General features: G+C 38.7%; 2 protein-coding genes across 8 annotated transcripts in view; both read left to right on the plus strand.

Moving 5' to 3' along the window:
- The first annotated feature begins 1,188 nt into the window (after positions 1-1,188).
- LOC126728951 (uncharacterized) overlaps positions 1,189-20,688 on the plus strand; it is a 47,138-nt gene continuing 27,638 nt past the window's right edge. Inside the window, exons 1-5 of one of the 7 annotated variants that reach the window (XM_050434722.1) lie at positions 1,194-1,828; positions 7,497-7,622; positions 9,537-9,688; positions 9,778-9,937; positions 10,482-10,626. In XM_050434722.1, the coding sequence (XP_050290679.1) occupies positions 1,325-1,828; positions 7,497-7,622; positions 9,537-9,688; positions 9,778-9,937; positions 10,482-10,565 (1,026 nt within the window). In that variant the 5' untranslated portion in view covers positions 1,194-1,324 and the 3' untranslated portion in view covers positions 10,566-10,626. Of the gene's footprint in view, positions 1,834-7,496; positions 7,623-9,536; positions 9,689-9,777; positions 9,938-10,481; positions 10,627-10,967; positions 11,392-20,688 lie in introns of those variants that run through there. The other 6 variants (XM_050434719.1, XM_050434718.1, XM_050434720.1 and 3 more) reach the window with 6 other exon arrangements.
- LOC126728950 (G-type lectin S-receptor-like serine/threonine-protein kinase At5g35370) lies at positions 2,116-5,365 on the plus strand. Its single transcript, XM_050434717.1, has one exon. The coding sequence runs from the start codon at positions 2,478-2,480 to the stop codon at positions 5,124-5,126; it is 2,649 nt and encodes an 882-aa protein (XP_050290674.1). The 5' UTR covers positions 2,116-2,477; the 3' UTR covers positions 5,127-5,365.

Consider the following 20,688-nt stretch of genomic DNA (forward strand, 5'->3'; position numbering starts at 1 on the left):
GCAACCTTAAACAAGAATTAGTCAAAATGAAAAGCAAACTAAACTCTAAACCCAACATTTTTTTCCTTTTAATGATAGGATTAAAAAAAATAAAAATAAAAATGACTTTTTTTAGGAAAGAAATAAAAATGACTTTTTTTAGGAAAGAAATAAAAATGACTTGGAATGAAAAAAAAAAAAAAGGAGTCACGGTGTCTTTACTCTTTAGAATCAGGTACCAAACTAGGGCACTCATAAGATTTATAGATAGTGTGTATATATATATATATATATATATATATATATATATATATATATATATATATATATATAAAGATAGACAAAACTTCGGTACAATACTTAAATACTGTACTTAAGTCTTGTCCTATAAAGATTATGCTACATACAATTTCTATTGGGTTAGAATAATAGCGTGTGGATGATTTTTTATTTTATTATTGTTATTATTATTATTTTTTTGTGCGGTTGAAATAACGTGTGAATGATTGTGATAATAAAAATAATATCCAGTAATAATGACAAGACTAAATCTTTAGAGGGTTTTTTTTTTTTTTTTTTTTTTTTTTTTTTTTGAGAAGCAAATCTTTAGAAATAAGATCAAAAATTGAAATTTTAATATTTTATTTTTAGCACTTTTCTTAAAATTTGTGAAGGGATCAATAGACATTAGACAATAATAGCTTCCATGAAATTGTATAGTGCTTTTAATATACTACGCCCTCATTATATAGAGGTAATCACTCTACCAATCAATCTCACACATGGGCTATTCAGCTAAAAAAAAATCTCACACATGGGCTCACCCAATGTAATGCACAATTATTTCTTGCATTTATCTTATCTAAACATAATCATAACAAAATATCTAATAATAATAAGATATTGCAATCAATAAATTTAGGGATATTACATTATTAACAACTTTTTTTACTTAACGATTGATATAGTTTGTTGTAATTAGTGCATAATAAAAGTAGTATCATATTGAAAAACCTATAAATTGATATTATGGGTAGATTGAAACTTTTGAGTTTACGTCATGCCTCAAACTAATGAGTCTACCACCTGAATACAATCGTAAGGGAAAAAAGCAATATTGCTTTGATTTCAACTTTTATCATATTAATAATGATGAAAACAAATTGTGGAAGATGTGCATTTAGCCATTGCTCTAATACAATTCTTGGAAGAGAAATTGTGAAACTTTTTGTTATTACTTTGTGTTATTTAAATTTTAAGATTTTTAGTGGAACAAAACAGTTGCTTTTAACCGTATTACCTACCGAATGGTTGAACTGAAACAACATTGTCATGTGAAAGAGAAATGAGCTTCAGTCTCTTACTCCCATTACCATTACCAAACCAACCAAACCATTCCTCGTACCAAAACTCAAATCTCAACGCAAACCCATCTCTCTTTCCCATTCCACATTCATTCCCTTTCTTCTCTCTCACTCACACTCAACGATCTCCAACTCGTTCCAACTCAGTGCACGAAGGACGAGTCCACTGGACCCAGAACTCCTTCAAGAACCACCGCATTGTTCCCGAAACACTTGTTGTACTCACATTTTCCACGCTCCTTTTCTGCCTTAGGCTTTTCTCCAATGCCCTTTTGCCCGATTTCCCTCGTCGTTGGCGAAACCTCATTGCATTTTCCGCCGAGGCTGAACTCAGAGCCAGCTCTTATCCTTGGCATTTATGGCAAGCCATTGTGGCTTACGAGGACCGCCGCTTCTTTATGCATCATGGGGTTGACCCCGTCGGCATTGCCCGTGCTGTGCTGTCTTTTTCGTCTCGTGGAGGTGGTAGCACCATTACCCAACAGGTGAGGTTGTATTTTGGTTGACTTGTTTGTTACGCGTACCATGTGTTTGATGGTTTTATCAATCAAGTTGGTTTTGTTTGTTTGTTTGACTTGTGGGTGTTGTATATTTAATCAATTATTATTATGTTTATTAATGAAGTCATTGATTTCTAAAGAGAGGTATTCATTTATGGTGTTCGGGTCTTAGCTGGGATGGTAAGGTGGCAAGGTGGAGATGGGGTAGGCTGTGCAAGGTATATTTTAGTGATTAATGATTGAGTGCATCTAATATATTGTAAATGGTAATAGTGCACGATACAGCATTCATCTTAGAATAAAGAACCACCAAGTTAGGTCCTAAGTCCTAACTGCACAGAAATCTTTAAATCTTAGGTCCACTTTATTGGTATACAAGAGAGCAGCTGGTTGATGATTGTGTATGAGTGTAGCATTTAAGGAAATCAATCTTAGAATAAATAAATGTTCATTCAGGTTTGACTTGTTTAAAAAATTCTTATATCTTGCATCGGCAGCTGATGTTAGCACTAAATAAATATAATCTTGGCCTTCAATAAGAATCAAGTTGTTTCATAGTCAACACATAACCCTATTGGATTTGGGAGGAAAGAAATGGAAGTAACTGGAGGAAGTCATTTACAATCTCACCATTATGCTCTTCATGAAACCCTCTCCCAACTTCTCTTCATTCTTCATTTCATCAAACCTCTACATGGGATCCTGTTTATTGTTCCTCACCATCTTCTTAGTCTTTCCTTCTGCCTTGAGTTTGTCATCCTTAGAGTACATACACCCAAATTTCACTGCTTCGGAATTTCAACATATTGACAGCAGTGGTGTTTTTTTGTCCTCCCGTAATGGCACATTCGCAGCTGCTATCTTTAACCCTGGTGTTCAACAAACCAACTTCTACTTGTGCGTCATCCATATGGCATCCAATGCCATCATCTGGTCTGCTAACCGTGATGCTCCCATCTCAAGTTCTGGTATAATGAATCTTACGACCAAAGGGATTACAGTTTCTGATCCATATGGCAATCTCAGATGGTCAACTCCGCCATTACAGTCATCGGTATATGCATTATTGTTAACTGAGATGGGTAACCTTGTCTTACTTGATCATTCCAATAGTTCTCTTTGGGAGAGTTTCCACTATCCAACAGACACAATTGTGATTGGACAACACTTACCTGTTGGGATGTATCTGTCTAGTGCTGCATCAGATTATGACTTATCATCTAGTATTTACACCTTCACAATAAGTACTTCTGATGCCTTACTGCAGTGGTATGGACAGACATACTGGAAATTGTCAATGGATACAAAGGCTTTTATTATCTCGAATTATGTTGTGAAATACATGGCAATTAACAGAACGGGTCTTTTTCTCCTTGGCCATGATGCATCGGAAGTTGTTATACAGGTCAGCTTGCCACCAGCTGACTTCCGAATTGGCAAGTTGGGTCCGTTAGGGCGCTTTACTGTCCATAGCTTTTCTGATGCCCAATGGGAGCAGGAATTTTCCGGGCCAGATTCTTCTTGTAGAACTCCGTCTATTTGTGGCCAAATGGGATTGTGTACTGACAACTCTCCATCCATTACCCCAATATGTTCATGTCCATCAGGCTTCCATGCAGGTTCACAGAATATTAGTGGCTGTGTGCCAAGTGATGATTCTCAATCTTTGCCGCTTGCTTGTAACTCAACCAATAATGGCAGTCGGTTAAACTCATCCGTTGTTTCATTTTTGGGGCTTGGCTATGGTATAGATTATTTTTCCAATGATTTCTCCCAGCCTCTAAAATATGGTGTGAATTTGACAGTTTGTCAAGATCTCTGCTCAAGGGACTGTTCTTGCTTGGGAATTTTCTATGGAAACTCATCTGGTTCTTGCTACATGCTTGAAAATGAGTTGGGGTCCTTTACATCAAGCAATTCTGGTGGAATGAACCTGCTGGGCTACATCAAAGTCTCTGGATCAAATACAACAACAAATGACAATGGTCCTCCCCCTAACAGTTCTAGTAATCATAGAAAAGGGCTTCATGTAGTTGTTCTGGTGCTTTTATCGTTCACTTCAATTTTACTGTTAGTGGCACTAGGTTTTCTCATTTGGATGAGATGGAAACTCTCCAAAACTAAGGAAATTAAATTAGGTGGCTTCAACTCACAGTCTTTTGAAGACCTGGACGCATTCTACATCCCAGGCTTACCTAAAAGGTTTGACTATGAAGAGCTTGAGGTGGCAACTGATAAATTTAGCACTCAGATTGGATCAGGAGGGTTTGGTTCTGTATACAAGGGGACACTGCCTGATAAAAGTGTTGTGGCCATAAAGAAGATAACCAATTTAGGCATTCAAGGGAGAAAAGAATTCTGCACTGAGATTGCGGTTATTGGAAATGTTCACCATGTCAATTTGGTTCGATTGAAAGGGTTTTGTGTCCATGGAAGACAGCGCCTATTGGTTTATGAGTATATGAATCATGGTTCATTGGACAGGACTCTGTTTGGTAGTGGACCTGTTTTAGAATGGCAAGAGAGGTTTGATGTTGCGCTCGGATCAGCACGTGGGCTTGCATACTTGCATAGTGGGTGCGAACACAAGATCATCCATTGTGATGTCAAACCAGAGAACATTCTTTTGGATGAACACCTTCAGGCAAAAATTTCTGATTTTGGACTCTCCAAGCTTCTAAGTCCTGAACAATCTGGTCTGTTCACTACCATGAGAGGTACTCGTGGCTATCTTGCACCTGAATGGCTTACCACCTCTGCAATCTCGGAAAAAACTGATGTCTATAGTTTTGGAATGGTACTGCTTGAACTTGTGAGTGGAAGAAAAAATTGCTCATTACGATCACAAAGCCATAGCATAGAGGATAGTGGTAGTGGTGGTGGTCACTTTTCATCATCATCATGGTCAGGACTTGTTTACTATCCTCTATTTGCATTAGAGATGCATGAGCAAGGTGAGTACTTGGAGCTTGTTGACCCAAGGCTAGAAGGACGGGTGACAAGGGAAGAGGTGGAGAAATTAGTGCGTGTAGCTTTGTGTTGTCTTTATGAGGAACCAGGACTTAGGCCAAATATGATTAGTGTTGTTGGTATGTTGGAGGGTGGGATTCCTTTAGGTCAGCCAAGAACAGAATCTCTAAACTTCTTGCGCTTTTATGGGCATAGGTTTACTGAGGCTTCCACAATAATGGACCCAAATGGTTCTCTATCATTTCCACAAGGAAATAGCTTACAGACTGGTTTTTCTTATATATCTTCACAGCAGATCTCTGGCCCAAGATAGTATTGAATGGCATTTTGTTTTTGCAGCTCATGTATAGATTTCTGTGAATGACTATGAAATGTATGTTTTCAGGAATTCTAGTTGTTGCCTACTCTAGAAAACTGAAATCTACTGTATCATTCTTACGTTTTGCTACAAAGCTCAAGGTGGATTGAGTGGCTGTGACCTTTTACACTTGTGTAAAGTGTTCTTTTGAATGTACAATATGATTCAATTCTATGTAAAGGTCCATTTGATCATTGTATTTTATAGTAAACATCTGAGTTATGTTATTATATCTTGTTATAGTAGATTGGCAGAATGGGAGACACTGAAATTTTGCTATGGAATGCCTTTTTACACTTACACACACACACACTCACATATATATATATATATATATTTTACGTGGCTGACACAGAATGTATCTAGGTAATTTTGCATTCCTATTTTTTTTTTTCTGAACAGGGGGCCCCTTTCTGGCTACCTTGCTGTCAAATTATTTTCCTTTATCCTTGCCTATTTAATGGAAATTTATTTTAATATCTTCTTCATATGTTTTGTATTAATCTAGAGAAATCATATGATAGAGTCCCTAGAGAGCTTATCTAGTGGCTTTTGGAATAGAAAGGAGTTTCTCTAAAGTATATTAATTTAATTAAGGATATGTATGACGGAGTGGTAACTAGTGTGAGAACAAGTGGAGGCATCACAGGTGAGCTTTCTAACTATTGGTTTGCATCAATGATTAATATTAAGTTCATATCTCTTTGCAATAGTGATGGATGAGCTCACTGAATTGATCCAAGCAGAAGTTCCTTCGTTTATGATTTTTGTAGATGATACAGTTTTAGTAAATGAAACTAGATGTGGAGTTAATGCCAAGTTAGAAATATGAATACACACTTTAAAATCTATAGGCTTTCAATTAGTTAGGACTAAAATAGAGTACATGGAATGTAAGTTTAGTAAAAGTATAAAAAGAGATGTTGTAAGACTTGATGGCCAAAAGATACTAAAGAGCGGGAGCTTTTGATATCTTGGATCAATAATCCATAAAGATGGAGAGATTGAAGATTATGGAAATCATAGGATAAGTGCATGGTAGATGAATTAGAGAAATGCATTAGGAGTATTGTGTGATTGTAGAATACCTATTAAGTTAAAGGGAAATATTTATAAGGCTGCTAATTGACCAGCTATGCTTGATGGTATTGAACGTTGTGCTGTTAAAAAGCAATATATTCATAACATGAGTATAGCTGAAATGAGAATGTTATGATAGATAAGTGAAAATACACAAAAAGATAGGATTCGAAATGAGGAAATTCACTTAAAGATAGGGCTGGCTCTTTTAAGCCGCCTGATTGACTCAATTTGGCCATAGCTCTTTTAAGTAAACTGCTAACCATCTTAGTTGGCTTAACATCTTTGGTTGTAAATCTGTAAAGTTATTTGATTGCCTAATTTAATTCATTAGTATAGCTAGACAACAACAAAGCCTTATTCCCAAAACTTTATGGTTGGGTTTCATTAGGATAATGAAAGCTAATAAAAAATTTCAGTTTCTTTGATTGGTTGTTTGAGTTATTCATTTGTTAGCCATTGATGCTGATTACAATAGTTAAAGCTGTAGAAATTATGAGAGTTCTCATATAGAAACTTTCTTCCAAATATAGTGGTAATAGTTTATTGAAAACACAAACTGACAAATTTGTATCATGTTTACCATTAGCAGTCTCCACTTGGAAGCTTGCTAAGCTAATGTAACATTTTTACAAATTGATATTTAAATTGAAAAGTCTTATGATCTGATACCTATTCTGGTTCTAGAGTAGGACCCAATGCATGAAAAGGGAAAAAAAAAAAAGGACACTAGAGATGGGAACATTTATTGTTCTTGGCCAATTGTATGGGAGAATTCTGTAACACATTTGACTTCCATCAAGGCCTAATAGATATTGATGGAAAATTAATGTCTTAATATGATAGTTGAAGTAATTGAAATAGAAAATAGGAAAAAACCCAGGATTTTTAACACTAAATCAAAAGAAAATTCGGGTAGCTGCTTTTCAAAATTATAGGATATATTTTACATGGATAATGCTGTGAAGAAATATATTGCCATGTTTTTATTTTGATCAAATATCTTATGCAAAAAGACAAACATTTGAATACTTCACTATGCATTTATATTGGCTTTCTTTTAAGGGCCCGAGACCTGGCCTTACAGTTGTTCTTGGCTTGAATCATCCAGTACCTTTGAAACCCACCCTTTATGTGGAGTCAAATATGAAGCTTGTTTTTGAATTCTTTTCATCTTTTGGTTTATTTCAACATCATGTGTTTTAATTAATCTTATTTTCTTTCTGTTCTTGAAACACATTGCAGCTTGTCAAAAACACCTTCCTAAAAAATGAACGCACTCTTTCAAGAAAAGTATTCGAGATGGTGTTGGCACTAGCATTGGAGAGGACAATGTCAAAAAGGAGAATTCTGAGCTGCTATATGAATAAGGTTTGGTCAACTATAGTTCTTTTTAATTAGGTGATGCTGTGTATTTTATTCCTCATGCGTTGTGTCGGGAGGGGCACCAGGGGGGAGAGGGGGGGGGGGGGGGGGGGGGGTGGGGGAGGGGAGAGTAGGGGTGATCTGAGAAGTTCATGTGAGATTGTATTTAATGTGCTTATGTCTGCACATGAAAAGTTTTAAGGAGATGTTGACAGGATTTATTATAGTTGCATCTTACATTTAGTGTGTATTTGGAAGCATGTTTTCTGCCCCCACTCACCCACAGATTCCAGGAAGCTCAATTAATTGGATACATTAGGCATATAATGTTATCATTCTATTTGTTTTGAAGTTTAATATGTGTCACGGTGGTTTAATTTTCTAGCTGGTTGTGTGGGCGGAGACATGTTAGCTTAAGTCAGTATTGTGAGTCATTTCCTCCCTCCCTCCTTTCAAATTCCACGTTATTACAAAATCATGTTTGTCGCAAGTTATTAAATTTTCTGTAATTGTTGGTGTTTTCTTGTTTTATTCATGTAATCATCATTTCATAGTACATAAAGGTTTCACTTTCAGAATGTTAGAGATGAAAATTTTAGAGAATGAAGAGGATGTGGAGGAAAGAAATTTAGACAAGGATCAAGGATTCAAGGTTTATTTTAAGGTTGTAATCCAGGAAGTGACTGGATCATGGTTGTAGCTCAAATGCATATCTTAATTAATCAGAAAAATAGGTTGCAATGCAAGACTTCTTAGTTGGGTTTCATTCCATGACAGGCTAGAAAATTAGCATTTAGTTTTCAGAATGATTTTATTTTATTTCCTTTTAATATATGGTTGGAGAATTTTTCATTCAAAGAAGTGAATACGAATATTATAATGAGCAAGATGTGCTGTAATGACATTCATTTTGAGAATTTAGGTTGCAAAAGGAGGGTTTGGTTATGTCCTCTAAAACAAAGATTTAGGGAAGGAAAGATGTTAGTAAAGTTTGACTCTTCAAATTTAATCCAATTTTTAGAATTGTGGTTAAATGATTCAATTTTCCATTTCTTAACCATTTAAGCTTTTGGGACAAGTGGTAATTTATTGCCAATATATGTGAGCTCAATTAAGCATAAACTTATCTATCCCTTCTTTTTGGAAGGAGGGATAGATAAGTTTTTTTTTTTTCATTGGTAAGTTACATGCACAAAGTGGGACTTGAATCCATGAGTTCACCTTTTATCCTATTCTTACAGGTAAAGGAGGCTCTGTTTGAGCTAGGGGTCATTGGCCTGGAGAGGGGCTAGAAGTGTAGCTCAGGTTTTGTTGATAGAACTAACAAGCTCAAAATTCCTACACAAGCTTGGCTTGTCTTTATTAACAACTGAGGTTGAAGTCTGAAGATCTGCAAAAAAGGTCTAGTTTAAGCTACACGGTTGTTCTGCTTGCTGCCTAAGCCTATTGTGAATGTTGGAGTCTATTTAGCTGCTTGATTTTATATAAAAAATTAATCAAATTGCTCTTTCACTTAAATAGGTTATGTGGCATCTCGTCAATTAATGTTGTAAGGTCACTATAAATTTAAGACAAAGATCTCACTCTTTATGCCAGTGGCATATGTCAACTTTGCTGGCATAAATCCTGAGGTTTGTAATTTTTGGACCCTGTCCTTCCTACACTTCTATAATCGATCTGATAAGTTGATTTCTTTGGTGGTAGCATTGTTTCTTTATAGAAAATATTTTGCTTAGCCCATTTGGAAATTATTTTAATTTCGTGCAGCCCTCCATTTTGTACTAAATTCATGCACTCACCATGTGAAGTGAAAGCACCTAAAACTTTAAGGGTTAATATGACTGCCTTACTTTTTTTCAGATATTTCATATGATCCTTACAGGTTGTCAGCTTGTAATAGAGGTATTTTTTATATTACAGATTTACTGGGGACATGGTATATATGGCATTAAATCAGCATCAATTTTCTACTTTGGAAAGCATCCATCTCTTCTTAGTTTGGGGGAGTCTGCAATGCTTGCTGGGATTATACCTGCCCCAGAACTTCGTTCTCCACTCAGGGATCCTAGCAGGTCTGGTGCTACTATATATGTATTAATCCTATGTTTATTATGAATAATTACGTACAAACCAAAATATGGCATCTCACGTTTTCTCATAGGGGAAAGAGCTTCCAGGCAAGAGTCTTAAGGAGGATGGTGGAAGTTGGTTTTCTTGATATTGAAACGGCACTATTGGTTGTGAAACAAGGTCTTCATCTGCATGTTTTTGTGTCAGAATATGCTGATGGATTGTTGCACCTATCACCCTTGCCTAAGGATGTAAGTTAATTCTTTCTATGCCTATTTTCAGAGGTTGGTTTCCTTCAAATTCATGCAACGCCTCTGCTATATGACTGTATTGAGGGTGGCAACACCCCCCCCCCCCCCCTCCTTTTTTTTTTTTTTTCATTTTTTAGTGATTTTGGTAGTGAATTCATTTGACATGATGAATTATAAACAATTTATTTATTTATTATTACATATTTATAGATAAATCTACAATTGCTCTCCGATTTGTAGATGCATCTGCCTAGAATCCCACTGTTATGGCTTTGTATTATCATGAACCTTAACAGTTCCTTTTCCGTTTTACTTTTTCGAAATGTTATGCCACAACATTTTCACAACAAATCATAAGTAGTTGGTCGTTACGGGTTGTTATTGGTGGGCAAAAAAGTAATTTAAGTGATAGGTTTAACTTTGAACCAATAACAACTTACCACTTATGATTTGTTGTGAAAATGTTGTGGACGTAACACTTCTCTTTACTTTTTGGTTTTTTTAAAATGAGTTCTCTTAATTCTTGGGATTTTACTACAAGCAGGAAGGTCAGGATTTCGCTACAAAGGTAAAAAGAAGAAGAGCAAGGGGGATAATGCACTTCTGGTCCTGTTTGAATGTCCCATGAAATATTATTATTTTTTTTTTTCCATGAAATTTAGTTGGTTTGATCTGTTTTGTATATAATATGAGCAGAATTCATAATTATAAACACGATGGTCCAAGACTGGCATCCATCGTCTTATATTACAAAAAGAAAGGAAAACCAATGACAACACATTTCGGGAATTCTTTTAATTTGATGCTATCTCATTATTTATAGTGTCTACAATTTTTTTAATATGATCCAATATAAGTTGATGAAATAGTACCTTAGGGGAAAAAAATTACAAATGCATCAATTTAAATTTTCATACCCTTGATAATTTTTCTTTTCCCATTTTTTCTTTTCTTTGGTGTCTGGTTATGCATAAGAAATTTATGAAGTTATGCTGGACTTGTCAAAAAACTTGTTTGATTTGTTCACTAGGGACTGGGAGTATCCGACAAATTGAAGCGAGGAACTGACTCAGCTTTTAAGGTTGTGTGGGACTGGGAAAAAGAGAGCGTGACATGGGAAGCCTGGGAAGATATGGAAAGATGGTCCATCAAGTTGCAGGCCATTGATCACATAAAACTTCAGAAAAACATTCTGGTTGTAGTGACAAAATGGATTTTTTGTAATAAATAGTAAGGATTGTCTTTTAATTTTTATGGTGCCTCTTAGAGCTCCATTAAACTAAACTCAATAAGTTGGATGTCTTCGCCTGCATCATTGCTAATTCAGCATGTCCTCTTTCACCATTTTATTAGGCACCAAACCTCAGAAAAATTGTTTGTGTGTGAATGTGTCTATAAGTGTTGTGGTAACTTTGCTCTCATATGGTTACTGTCAAATCCGGTCTTATTTGGAAGGGCTTCTAGGCTTTTGCAATAGTTTCATGTTGATAATTACTGACATCCAAGCCTTATTCCAAGTATTTTTTTAGTGGTGATCAAATTTTTTACTAAGTACTGTTGGTATATGATTGATGTAAAATCATATTCCATAACAATGATCATTTTTAAATATATGATAACAAATGTAATAATCCTAAAACCACAGCCCGTGCTATTATATAAAATCAGGGTTCATTGTATCCATGGTATTTTTATAGTGTTCTGCTCAAACTCAAATTATAAGCTTGATAACAATCTGAGATTGGAGTAAAAGTATGACCACTGAAGAGGTCGGTGGGTGTGTATTTTGGGGTGTGTGTGTGTATAGTCATATAGGCTTTTGAGCATGTGAGATAGTGAACTAAAAGGAGCGGAAGATTCTAATGATGAGTCTTTCGGCATTTGCAAAACAAGACCCGGCCAAGTCGTTCGTAACTTAAAATGGTGGTATGAACTATGAAGGAGGGGATGAATCTTAAAAAGTTATGCTACATGGTGGTCAAATCACTAGTAGAGAAGGAATAAAGCTATATGAAGATGCTCAGGATTAGGTAGTGTTACGTAGCACTGAAATCACTAATATGAAAGGGCAATGCTAAAGAGGACGTCAGAGTTGGATAAAGAAAATATGGTTTACTAATTCTAAACCTCAAGTTCTAAACCTCAACTCTAATATACTAGATATACTAGTAGAGTTATCTAGTATATTAGAGTTGGTTAATTTTCGGTCAACTCTACTCTACTCTCCCTCAATCCTAACTAGCGGTCTTAGGATACCTTTTTTCTTATTGTTGATGCTCGTTTTGGAAAGCCCAGTAGCAGGAAGAAGCCCAACAATATGGGCATAGTAGAGTTAGTGGATTAATAGAAAAAAAAACTATTAAGCCCGAATGACAGGAACAATAGATTATAGGCCCATAAAGTAAATAAATGGGTCTTGAGGAAAGCAATGGGTCTAAAGAAGCCCAGAGAGAGAAGTAGTAAACCCATGTGCATTATGAGATGTAAAAAAGTAAGAATGGGCCACAGCAAGCCCGAGGTAATGAAGCGAGAAAGTAAAGGGTTAGTGGAAAGCCTATGAGCTCCAAGGATGAAGAATAAGGTAATTGGGTCAGGGAAGCCCAAAAGAGTTAGTAAAAGCCTATGAGAATGCAGAGTTAGAAAATGGGCTAAGGATACCCAAGGGAAGCAAATGGGCCAAGGATGCTCAAGAAGAAAGAAATGGGACAAAGGAGCCTACGAGCAATGTAATGGGTTAAGAAAGTCTAAAGTAGCATGAGTATAAATCCAATGACCATATTGAGTCATTAAGAGAAGAATAGGCAGCAGGCCCAAAGAGGCCCAGCAAGCACGGGTCAAATAAACACCACAGCAGGAATGACAGAGTGGGATGGTAGGAATGGCAACAAGACTACGGAAAGAGCAAAGAATGGGTTAAAAAGGGAAAAAACTCACGATCAAGCAAGGCCCAGCCCTTGAAAGGAGCAAGCCAATAAAGAATGAAAGATCAGAAAACAGTTCACGCCATAAGAGGTCAAGGATGAGCGGCAGAATGCACAGATGAGCCTTTAGACCATGGCAAATGCATGAGCAGCAAACAAGCTTTCAACGTTCACAAGAAGTAGAGCATGCGCAAGGCCAGACACTACCAACCTATACCAAGCCAATACAGGAATGGTGGGTCATGGACCAGAGGTAAGAGAGGGTATGGTCTGGCGGTGGGGAGAAAGGAAAGCCTATTTAGGGGTTCTTGCTCATATTCTTTTGGGGGTGATGTTCTGCTAGGATGACATACCACCCAAAAGAAGGTAAGATGAGTTGGAACCACTAGGTGCATGCCATAAGGGATAGCAAGAGAGAATGCCATGGTGAGCAAGCAAACAAAATAGTCTTCTTTGTCTGGTAATGGAAAGTGGCACAGCCAGCACAGGTAAGTGGTGGTGGCTGGACAACTGACAAATCAGTGGGTGGTTGGGAGGAACACCCTAAACCAGACAAAAGTGGTTAAAGGCTAAAATGGCAAAAACCAATCACGACAGGCAGTATATAAAGGGTCCTTGCTGTGGACAGTAACACAACCACAACTAGAGTAACTTCTAAAGGAGGATCACTACACCACCATCACCATAACATCACATGAGTAAGCATTGAGAAAGAAAGAAAGGAGTGGGAAAGAATCAAAGTAACAAAAAACAGAGAGAAAAGAGAAAGAAAAGAAATAAAGAATGTAGAACGGCAGGCATGCACCAATAGGCCAATCCCTTCTCTCTCTCTCTAAAATCCTACCTCTGTTAAGGATAAAGAACTCATTTGGGCACAAGCCATTCAGGCCCGTTCCCTCAAAGTGGATAATTTCTATGGTAGGATTATCCTATGAAGTTATCCATGTTGAGGAAGTGGTTCCCTCCTTGGCCTTAGCCCCATAACATAATTGAATACGGTAAACTGATCTTTTACTTCTTTGATTTTACCGCTTATTGTTATTGTTTCTTCTCTTGTCTTTGCAATTTCACCTATAACGTGCTCTTTCCACTTGTTTTAATTAAGAATCTCTTACTTATTTCGCCTAACAGTAACGTATTTCTGTTATCATAGTTTTATTACATTTATCCGCCATAACTCTTTTGTAGTAACTTCGCTTGCCATGGGCATGTGACTAAAGTTTCGGCAAACGGGGTATAGTTTGTGCGCAAGCCGGATCAAGGTGAGTTGCAATTGGACCGGTCCCAACTCTCTTATCCAAAACACTCGGGCCCAGTGCAGCAGGAGGCGGTCCAGCCCAAAATCACAAAAGGCCCACCACACTTACATACAAAGAAAGTTTTGTATCTTAGGATTCTTTCATATAAAGATAATTACTATTTTATACTTCCAGATGTATAATATTTCACACAATATCCACACTTTTATATAGGGTGTCCATATTTTACATATATGATAGAAAGAGTGTTGACATTGTTGGATGTGAAACAACCAAAACCCTTGTATAAATTTGTTGACAGCTGCCTCTCAAGTAAATTTAATGATGAATAAAACTCCATTAGAAATATCTATTGATGACTTGAAAATTAAATAATTAAAGTATAACAATGCCCAATTGTAGAGTATTTTATCATCTAATATATAGAGAAGTATAATTTTCCAACATTGTTAGCAACAATTTCTAGAACGATTATTACTTGAATAGACATGGAGATAATAGTTGAAGGAGAAGATTTCTTTATGTAATTTACACTAGATGAGATCCAACCAAACTAAATTTCATAAGGTTAAGGTTCTTATAATTGGTGCCCCTAAAAATTAAAAGATGAGGAATCAAATAATGAGGGAATTAGTCTAGGCTTCAAAGGAATGGATAGACAAAGATGATAGTGCACATGATAAGGTCAAATGAGAGAAAATAATTAAGGTGATGTATTACATTGGGCTATGCATGGTAATATGGATGCATAGAGGCAGTTTAAGTGAAAAAGGTTGTGAATTCAAAATTCGTTTATGTGCAATCTTTACATTGATGAGGATAGAATCCAAACTGATGAGGCCTTGAAATCACCAGTGAGCCGCACAGTCCACGCTCGCCGCAACTAGCAACTTGCAAAGAAAAAGAAAGTGATCTTGCCGTGGGCACCGGTGTGGTGTCGACCAAATACCCTCCGACGATCAAGTTAGAATTGTTCTCAACTCTAGAGTGCTAGAGAGGGTAAATTATGCGTACCTTGATTTGCGAGAGTATTCAAGCTTTTATAGTAGAAGAAAGTCGGTCTTTCCTCCTTGGACTAGAAGGCTTTTCCTTGTAGGACTCTTTTTCTTGAAATCCCAAACGTGATGGGCGAATATTTCCTTGTAGAGTGAGTCTTTTCATTAAGACGGATCTTGTAGAATTGCCCTTGTGCGGACCTCCTGATTTTCTGGGATTCCCTTGGATTTTAAACATGCGTATCAAGCATTTTAAGAGAGACTAAGCCTTGGGCCCCTGCTTAACGTCGGCCCATGATTTCGAATCCGTCAGGCCCAAATGTTGCACAATTTCTTACCCATCAGTTATTGTGGGAGCATTTTTTGCTTCAAGGAAACTCATGTACTCCTAGGCAATTTTTGCTTGTCCTACATTGGAAAGATAGCTTTCCTCTTTCTACCTTATAAGGGATGAACCAATGAGAAAGAGTATCACTAGTTTGGTTAGATAGTTTTCCTCTTTCTACCTAACCAAACTAGTGGTACTCTTTCTCATTGGTTCATCCCTTATAAGGTAGAAAGAGGAAAGCTATCATTCCAATGTAGGACAAGCAAAAATTGCCTAGGAGTACATGAGTTTCCTTGAAGCAAAAAATGCTCCCACAATAAAAGGATACTGATGAGGCCGTGAAATCACCAGTGAGCCGCACAGTCCACGCTCGCTGCAACTAGCAACCTGCAAAGAAAAAGAAAGTGATCTTGCCGTGGGCACCGGTGTGGTGTCGACCAAATACCCTCCGACGATCAAGTTAGAATTTTTCTCAACTCTAGAGTGCTAGAGAGGGTAAATTATGCGTACCTTGATTTGCGAGAGTATTCAAGCTTTTATAGTAGAAGAAAGTCGGTCTTTCCTCCTTGGACTAGAAGTCTTTTCCTTGTAGGACTCTTTTTCCTGAAATCCCAAACGTGATGGGCGAATATTTCCTTGTAGAGTGAGTCTTTTCATTAAGGCGGATCTTCTAGAATTGCCCTTGTGCGGACCTCCTGATTTTTTGGGATTCCCTTGGATTTTAAACGTGCGTATCAAGCATTTTAAGCGAGACTAAGCCTTGGGCCCCTGCTTAACGTCGGCCCATGATTTCAAATCCGTCAGGCCCAAATGTTGCACAATTTCTTACCCATCAGTTGCCCCCTTCACCCTATGGTCCGTCATTGTTTTTAATGGACGGAGCATTAGGGTGATGATTAGATAAATTTGGGGGATGACGATTAAAGGTTCATAATGATGACAGTTGAGAAACTGTCGTTTCTAGATGGATCAACCTGTTGGCTGAAGATTCATAAAGTTGACGGTTCCATAAAGGGTACAATTTGCTGATGCGTGCTGACAGGTTGTCAACATTTATTGGGTATGCCACGTGTCAATCTCGGAATGGGCGTTGTATCGGATCGAAGCGTCGCTTTGTCTTCCGTGCATCTCCCATATATATAAAGCGCGTCACTCTTCCATTTCTACTATTTTCAGCCAGAAATCGTTTGTCAGAGCGAAGTCGTCACCCTTGTCAGAGCACTCCGTCGAGGACTAGTATCCGTAGATCACACCAACCGTCAACTATCCTCTACCAAGTGTGGTGAGTACTTATGTTAATATCATAGTCAAGTTACATTTCTGTCCTTGCATTTTTGTTAGGCTTACTACCCCCGTCAATACTTTCAAACCCGTCAGTCTTAGGTTTCTTCGTCAATTGTAGGAAATGTCTAGTGCGTTAAGTAACCAGTCGGTGGTTCATGACGGGACGGAATATGAGGATGTATACCCGTCCGGTCATAAAGACCAAGAGAGTCCCAGCGAAGATAGGAGTTCGTCTGCCTCCTCTTCATCCTTAACAAATGAGGATGTGGAGATAGTTGAAATAGAGGGTTCTGGTGACGACGGGAATCAAGCACTGGAGTCTGTTGTAGGTGCTGATGGACTAAGGCAGTTCATCATGTTACCAGAGTGGACAGTGCATAGGTTCACATCCGTCATCAGGGAGAGAAATTTCAGCACTTTTAGAACCAACTTCCAAATTCCGGACAACATTCCCATCCGTCTACCCTATGTGTCGGAGAAGTGTTACTACGAAGGGGTAGAAGGTGTTGGGATATACGAGCAGGTGTTGAAGGCAGGACTTCGGTTCCCGCTCAGTACACTTCATAGGGAACTCTTGCACTATCTGGGATTGTCCGTCACCCAGATATCTCCGAACGCCTGGAGGGTCTTCATAGCAATGGAGATTCTCTATGGTGCAATGTCGGATGGAGAAAGGAGATTGACGGTCCGTGAGTTTCTTCACTGTTACCGTCCTGATGAGATTGATAAATCAAGGGGGATGTATAGTTTTGCTAGTCGAAGCCCCTTGTTGAAGGTGATCTTTGAGACCCCAGACTCAAATAGAGACTGGAAGAGTCGTTACTTCTTCCTGGAGGGTGACAGATGGATGAACCGTCCAGGGGAGACGAAGTACATGCCTGTTGACACAACCTAGGGAGTGATAAATCAATCGTGTATGCACCCGTCCTATTTTCGTAATACCTTTCATACCCGTCCATTTTTATATATATATTTTGATCGTCTTTCTCTTCAGGTAGACGGCGCCCTCAAGTTAGCCTTGAGGAATTCAGTTTCTTTGAAAAGATTTGCAGAAAAACTAAGCCGGAGGAAAGGACCTGGGCCAAGTTGGTGAACCCGAAGACCATACATTGGTACTGTGACGGTCCTGAGCCCACTCAAGAAGCCATTAGATACGACGAGCGAGTTCACAGACGTAAGCCCGTCAATTTTACTTGGCCAATTTATTTCATCTCTATTTAGTTTAATTTCATCCGTCGTAATTTGCAGAGATGGAGGACGCAAAAAGGAGAGCTTTGATTAAATCTCAAGCCGTCAAGAAGAAGGAATCCGGCGAGGTGGCACCAAAGGGGTCGGCTCCATCCTCGAAGAGGAAGCTAACATCAAAACCCGATCATCCGTTTAAACAACCCAAGATTTCTCTTGAACCAGTTGTTGGCTTGATGGCTGAGGGTGCTAAGGCTGTCACCCCAGCTAAGCATGGGACGGGGAAGGGTTTTATGAAGGCCCCAGACACCAAACAAGAGAGACCTCCTCCCCTCCTCCGTGATGACTCCAAGTTCGCATTAGGGAAGCTGTCGTCTATTATCACGACGGAGGATTATGAGGAACTAGGAAATCACTCGACGGAGGCTATGGGAGAGACGGGCCTCTTTGCTGTTGCTCAAGTAAGTTATGTCCGTCAATTATGTTTGTTTTTCCTTTTTGTTTAGTACATTATGTGACGGGTTCTCTTTTCGTTTGTAGTCCTTGGTCATGATGAAGGGATTACTGGATCGGTATCTCAATCGTGAGAGTACTTTGGACCGGGTGCGTGCAAAGGCGGAACAGACGGAGGAAGAGCTTGGTCAACTCCATAAATGGAGGTCCAATATGGAGAAGAAGCTGGAGCTCTCTGAGAAAGCAAGGAAAGAGCTGGAGCAGAAGACGGACGAGGCGTTGACGGTTTTGGAGAAGAAGGAGAAGGAGATCCAAGAACTGAAGGAAGAGATCTGTCGTGCTAAAGAAGTAGCCGTCAAGGAGTACCGCGACTCAGACTCCTTGTTGAGCGAGCTGGCGGACTCTTTTCTGCAAGGCTTTGACGACTCGCTTCGTCAGATCAAGAAGGTCTATCCCGAGCTGGATGTGTCAATGATCAAAGTTGACGACCAAGGCCAGACTTCTGCTATTCCCGTTGCTTCTGAAAATACGGAGGACCTCTTTGGAGATGAAACAGCTCAGGGTGACGGAGAATCAGCCATGCCGAAGGACGTTTCGGATGCCGACCCTAAGAAAGTTGATTGATCTCTTGTAATTTTTGTATTTTGAGGACAGTTTGTTCCTTCTTGTATGTTTTGAGCAGTTTCACGGTAGACTTATCCGTCAATGTGCACTTTAAACTTTTATTTCTGCTTTATGTCAGCCTTCATATTGAACAATGTTTTTTCTTGACAATATGTTTATGCATATTTTTGTTGTTGATTGAGTATTTGCATCTGTGAGGATTTTTCTCTCCGTCTTTCTGTATGGGAATTGTTAATTTGGACAAACTTACCTTTTGGAGGGTTCGTCCAATCTATGAACACGCGAATGGGTTGCATTGGTGTGGTAGTTTTACCTTTAATATGACCGTCCATTTTTTTGACTTGTAAAAATTTTAACCGTTTCGGTGGTCCGTCCATTTTGTGGGCAGCTCTTTTATCGTCGTGGTTATCCGTCCACTTTGTGGCGGTTATATCATCTTTAAAAGCACCGTCCATTTTATGGACTTGTAAAAAATTTTAACCGTTTCGGTGGTCCGTCCATTTTGTGGGCAGTTCTTTTATCGTCGTGGTGATCCATCCACTTTGTGGCGGTTATATCATCTTTAAAAGCACCGTCCATTTTATGGACTTGTAAAAAATTTTAACCATTTCGGTGGTCCGTCCACTTTATGGGCAGTTCTTTTATCGTCTTGGTGATTCGTCCACTTTGTGGCGGTTATATCATCTTTAAAAGCACCGTCCATTTTATGGACTTGTAAAAAATTTTAACCATTTCGTTGGTCCGTCCACTTTGTGGGCAGTTCTTTTATCGTCGTGGTGATCCGTCCACTTTGTGGCGGTTGTATCACCTTTAAATGCACCGTCCATTTTATGGACTTGTAAGAGTTTTCACCGTTTCGGTGATCCGTCCGCTTTGCGGACAGTTCTTTTATCGTCGTGGTGATCCGTCCACTTTGTGGTAGTTGTATCACCTTTAAATGCACCGTCCATTTTATGGACTTGTAAGAGTTTTCACCGTTTCGGTGATCCGTTCGCTTTGCAGACAGTTCTTTTATCGTTGTGGTGATCCGTCCACTTTGTGGCGGTTATATCACCTTTAACTACACCGTCCATTTTATGGACTTGTAAGAATTTTCACTGTTTCGGTGATCCGTCCGCTTTGCGGACATGTTCCTTGTAGCATATCCATATCCATGCGAAAAATTAAGTTGTCTGTGACTAGTTAAATAAATAAATAAAAAAAACAAGTGCCTGCCCCCTTGGGCTTAAAAAGGCACAAAAAGATTGGGACTAAGGGTGGTACACTCATGCAAGCTTCAAGGGCATATAAAGCATGAGTGGGGCGCATCTCTAACCGATGTGGGACTAAGGGTGTCAAGCCTCAAAGAAGGTGAAAATCCCAAAGACCACACTCGGGGCCGAGAACAAAACCTTGCGGGCTTGGCTCCCCAAAGAGGACAATAAGCTTGTGGGGGAAAATCCCCTACAAAAAGGCGCTTTTGAGGGCAGTGCCCATCTCCAGTATTGTCCGCTTTGGGGCGAGTTCTGGGTTTCACCTCTTTGAGGCTTGACACCCTTCTGCACCCGCACGGTTTTGTTGCCAACACCGAAGTGCAAGGCACGCCTTTACCACTACCACACAACTGATAGAGAAGTGGAAAATAATCCATCTCCATCTCGTCCAAATGGATCGTCCATGAGCCTACAGTGCAGGTTGATCCAAGAGTTAACCCAGAAGAAAG

This window comes from Quercus robur, chromosome 5, assembly GCF_932294415.1.
Source record: "Quercus robur chromosome 5, dhQueRobu3.1, whole genome shotgun sequence".
NCBI classification, from domain to species: domain Eukaryota; kingdom Viridiplantae; phylum Streptophyta; class Magnoliopsida; order Fagales; family Fagaceae; genus Quercus; species Quercus robur.

Coding starts and splice junctions, on each gene's coding strand:
- LOC126728950 (XM_050434717.1), top strand. CDS start 2,478: ATGCTCTTCATGAAACCCTCTCCCAACTTCTCTTCATTCTTCATTTCA.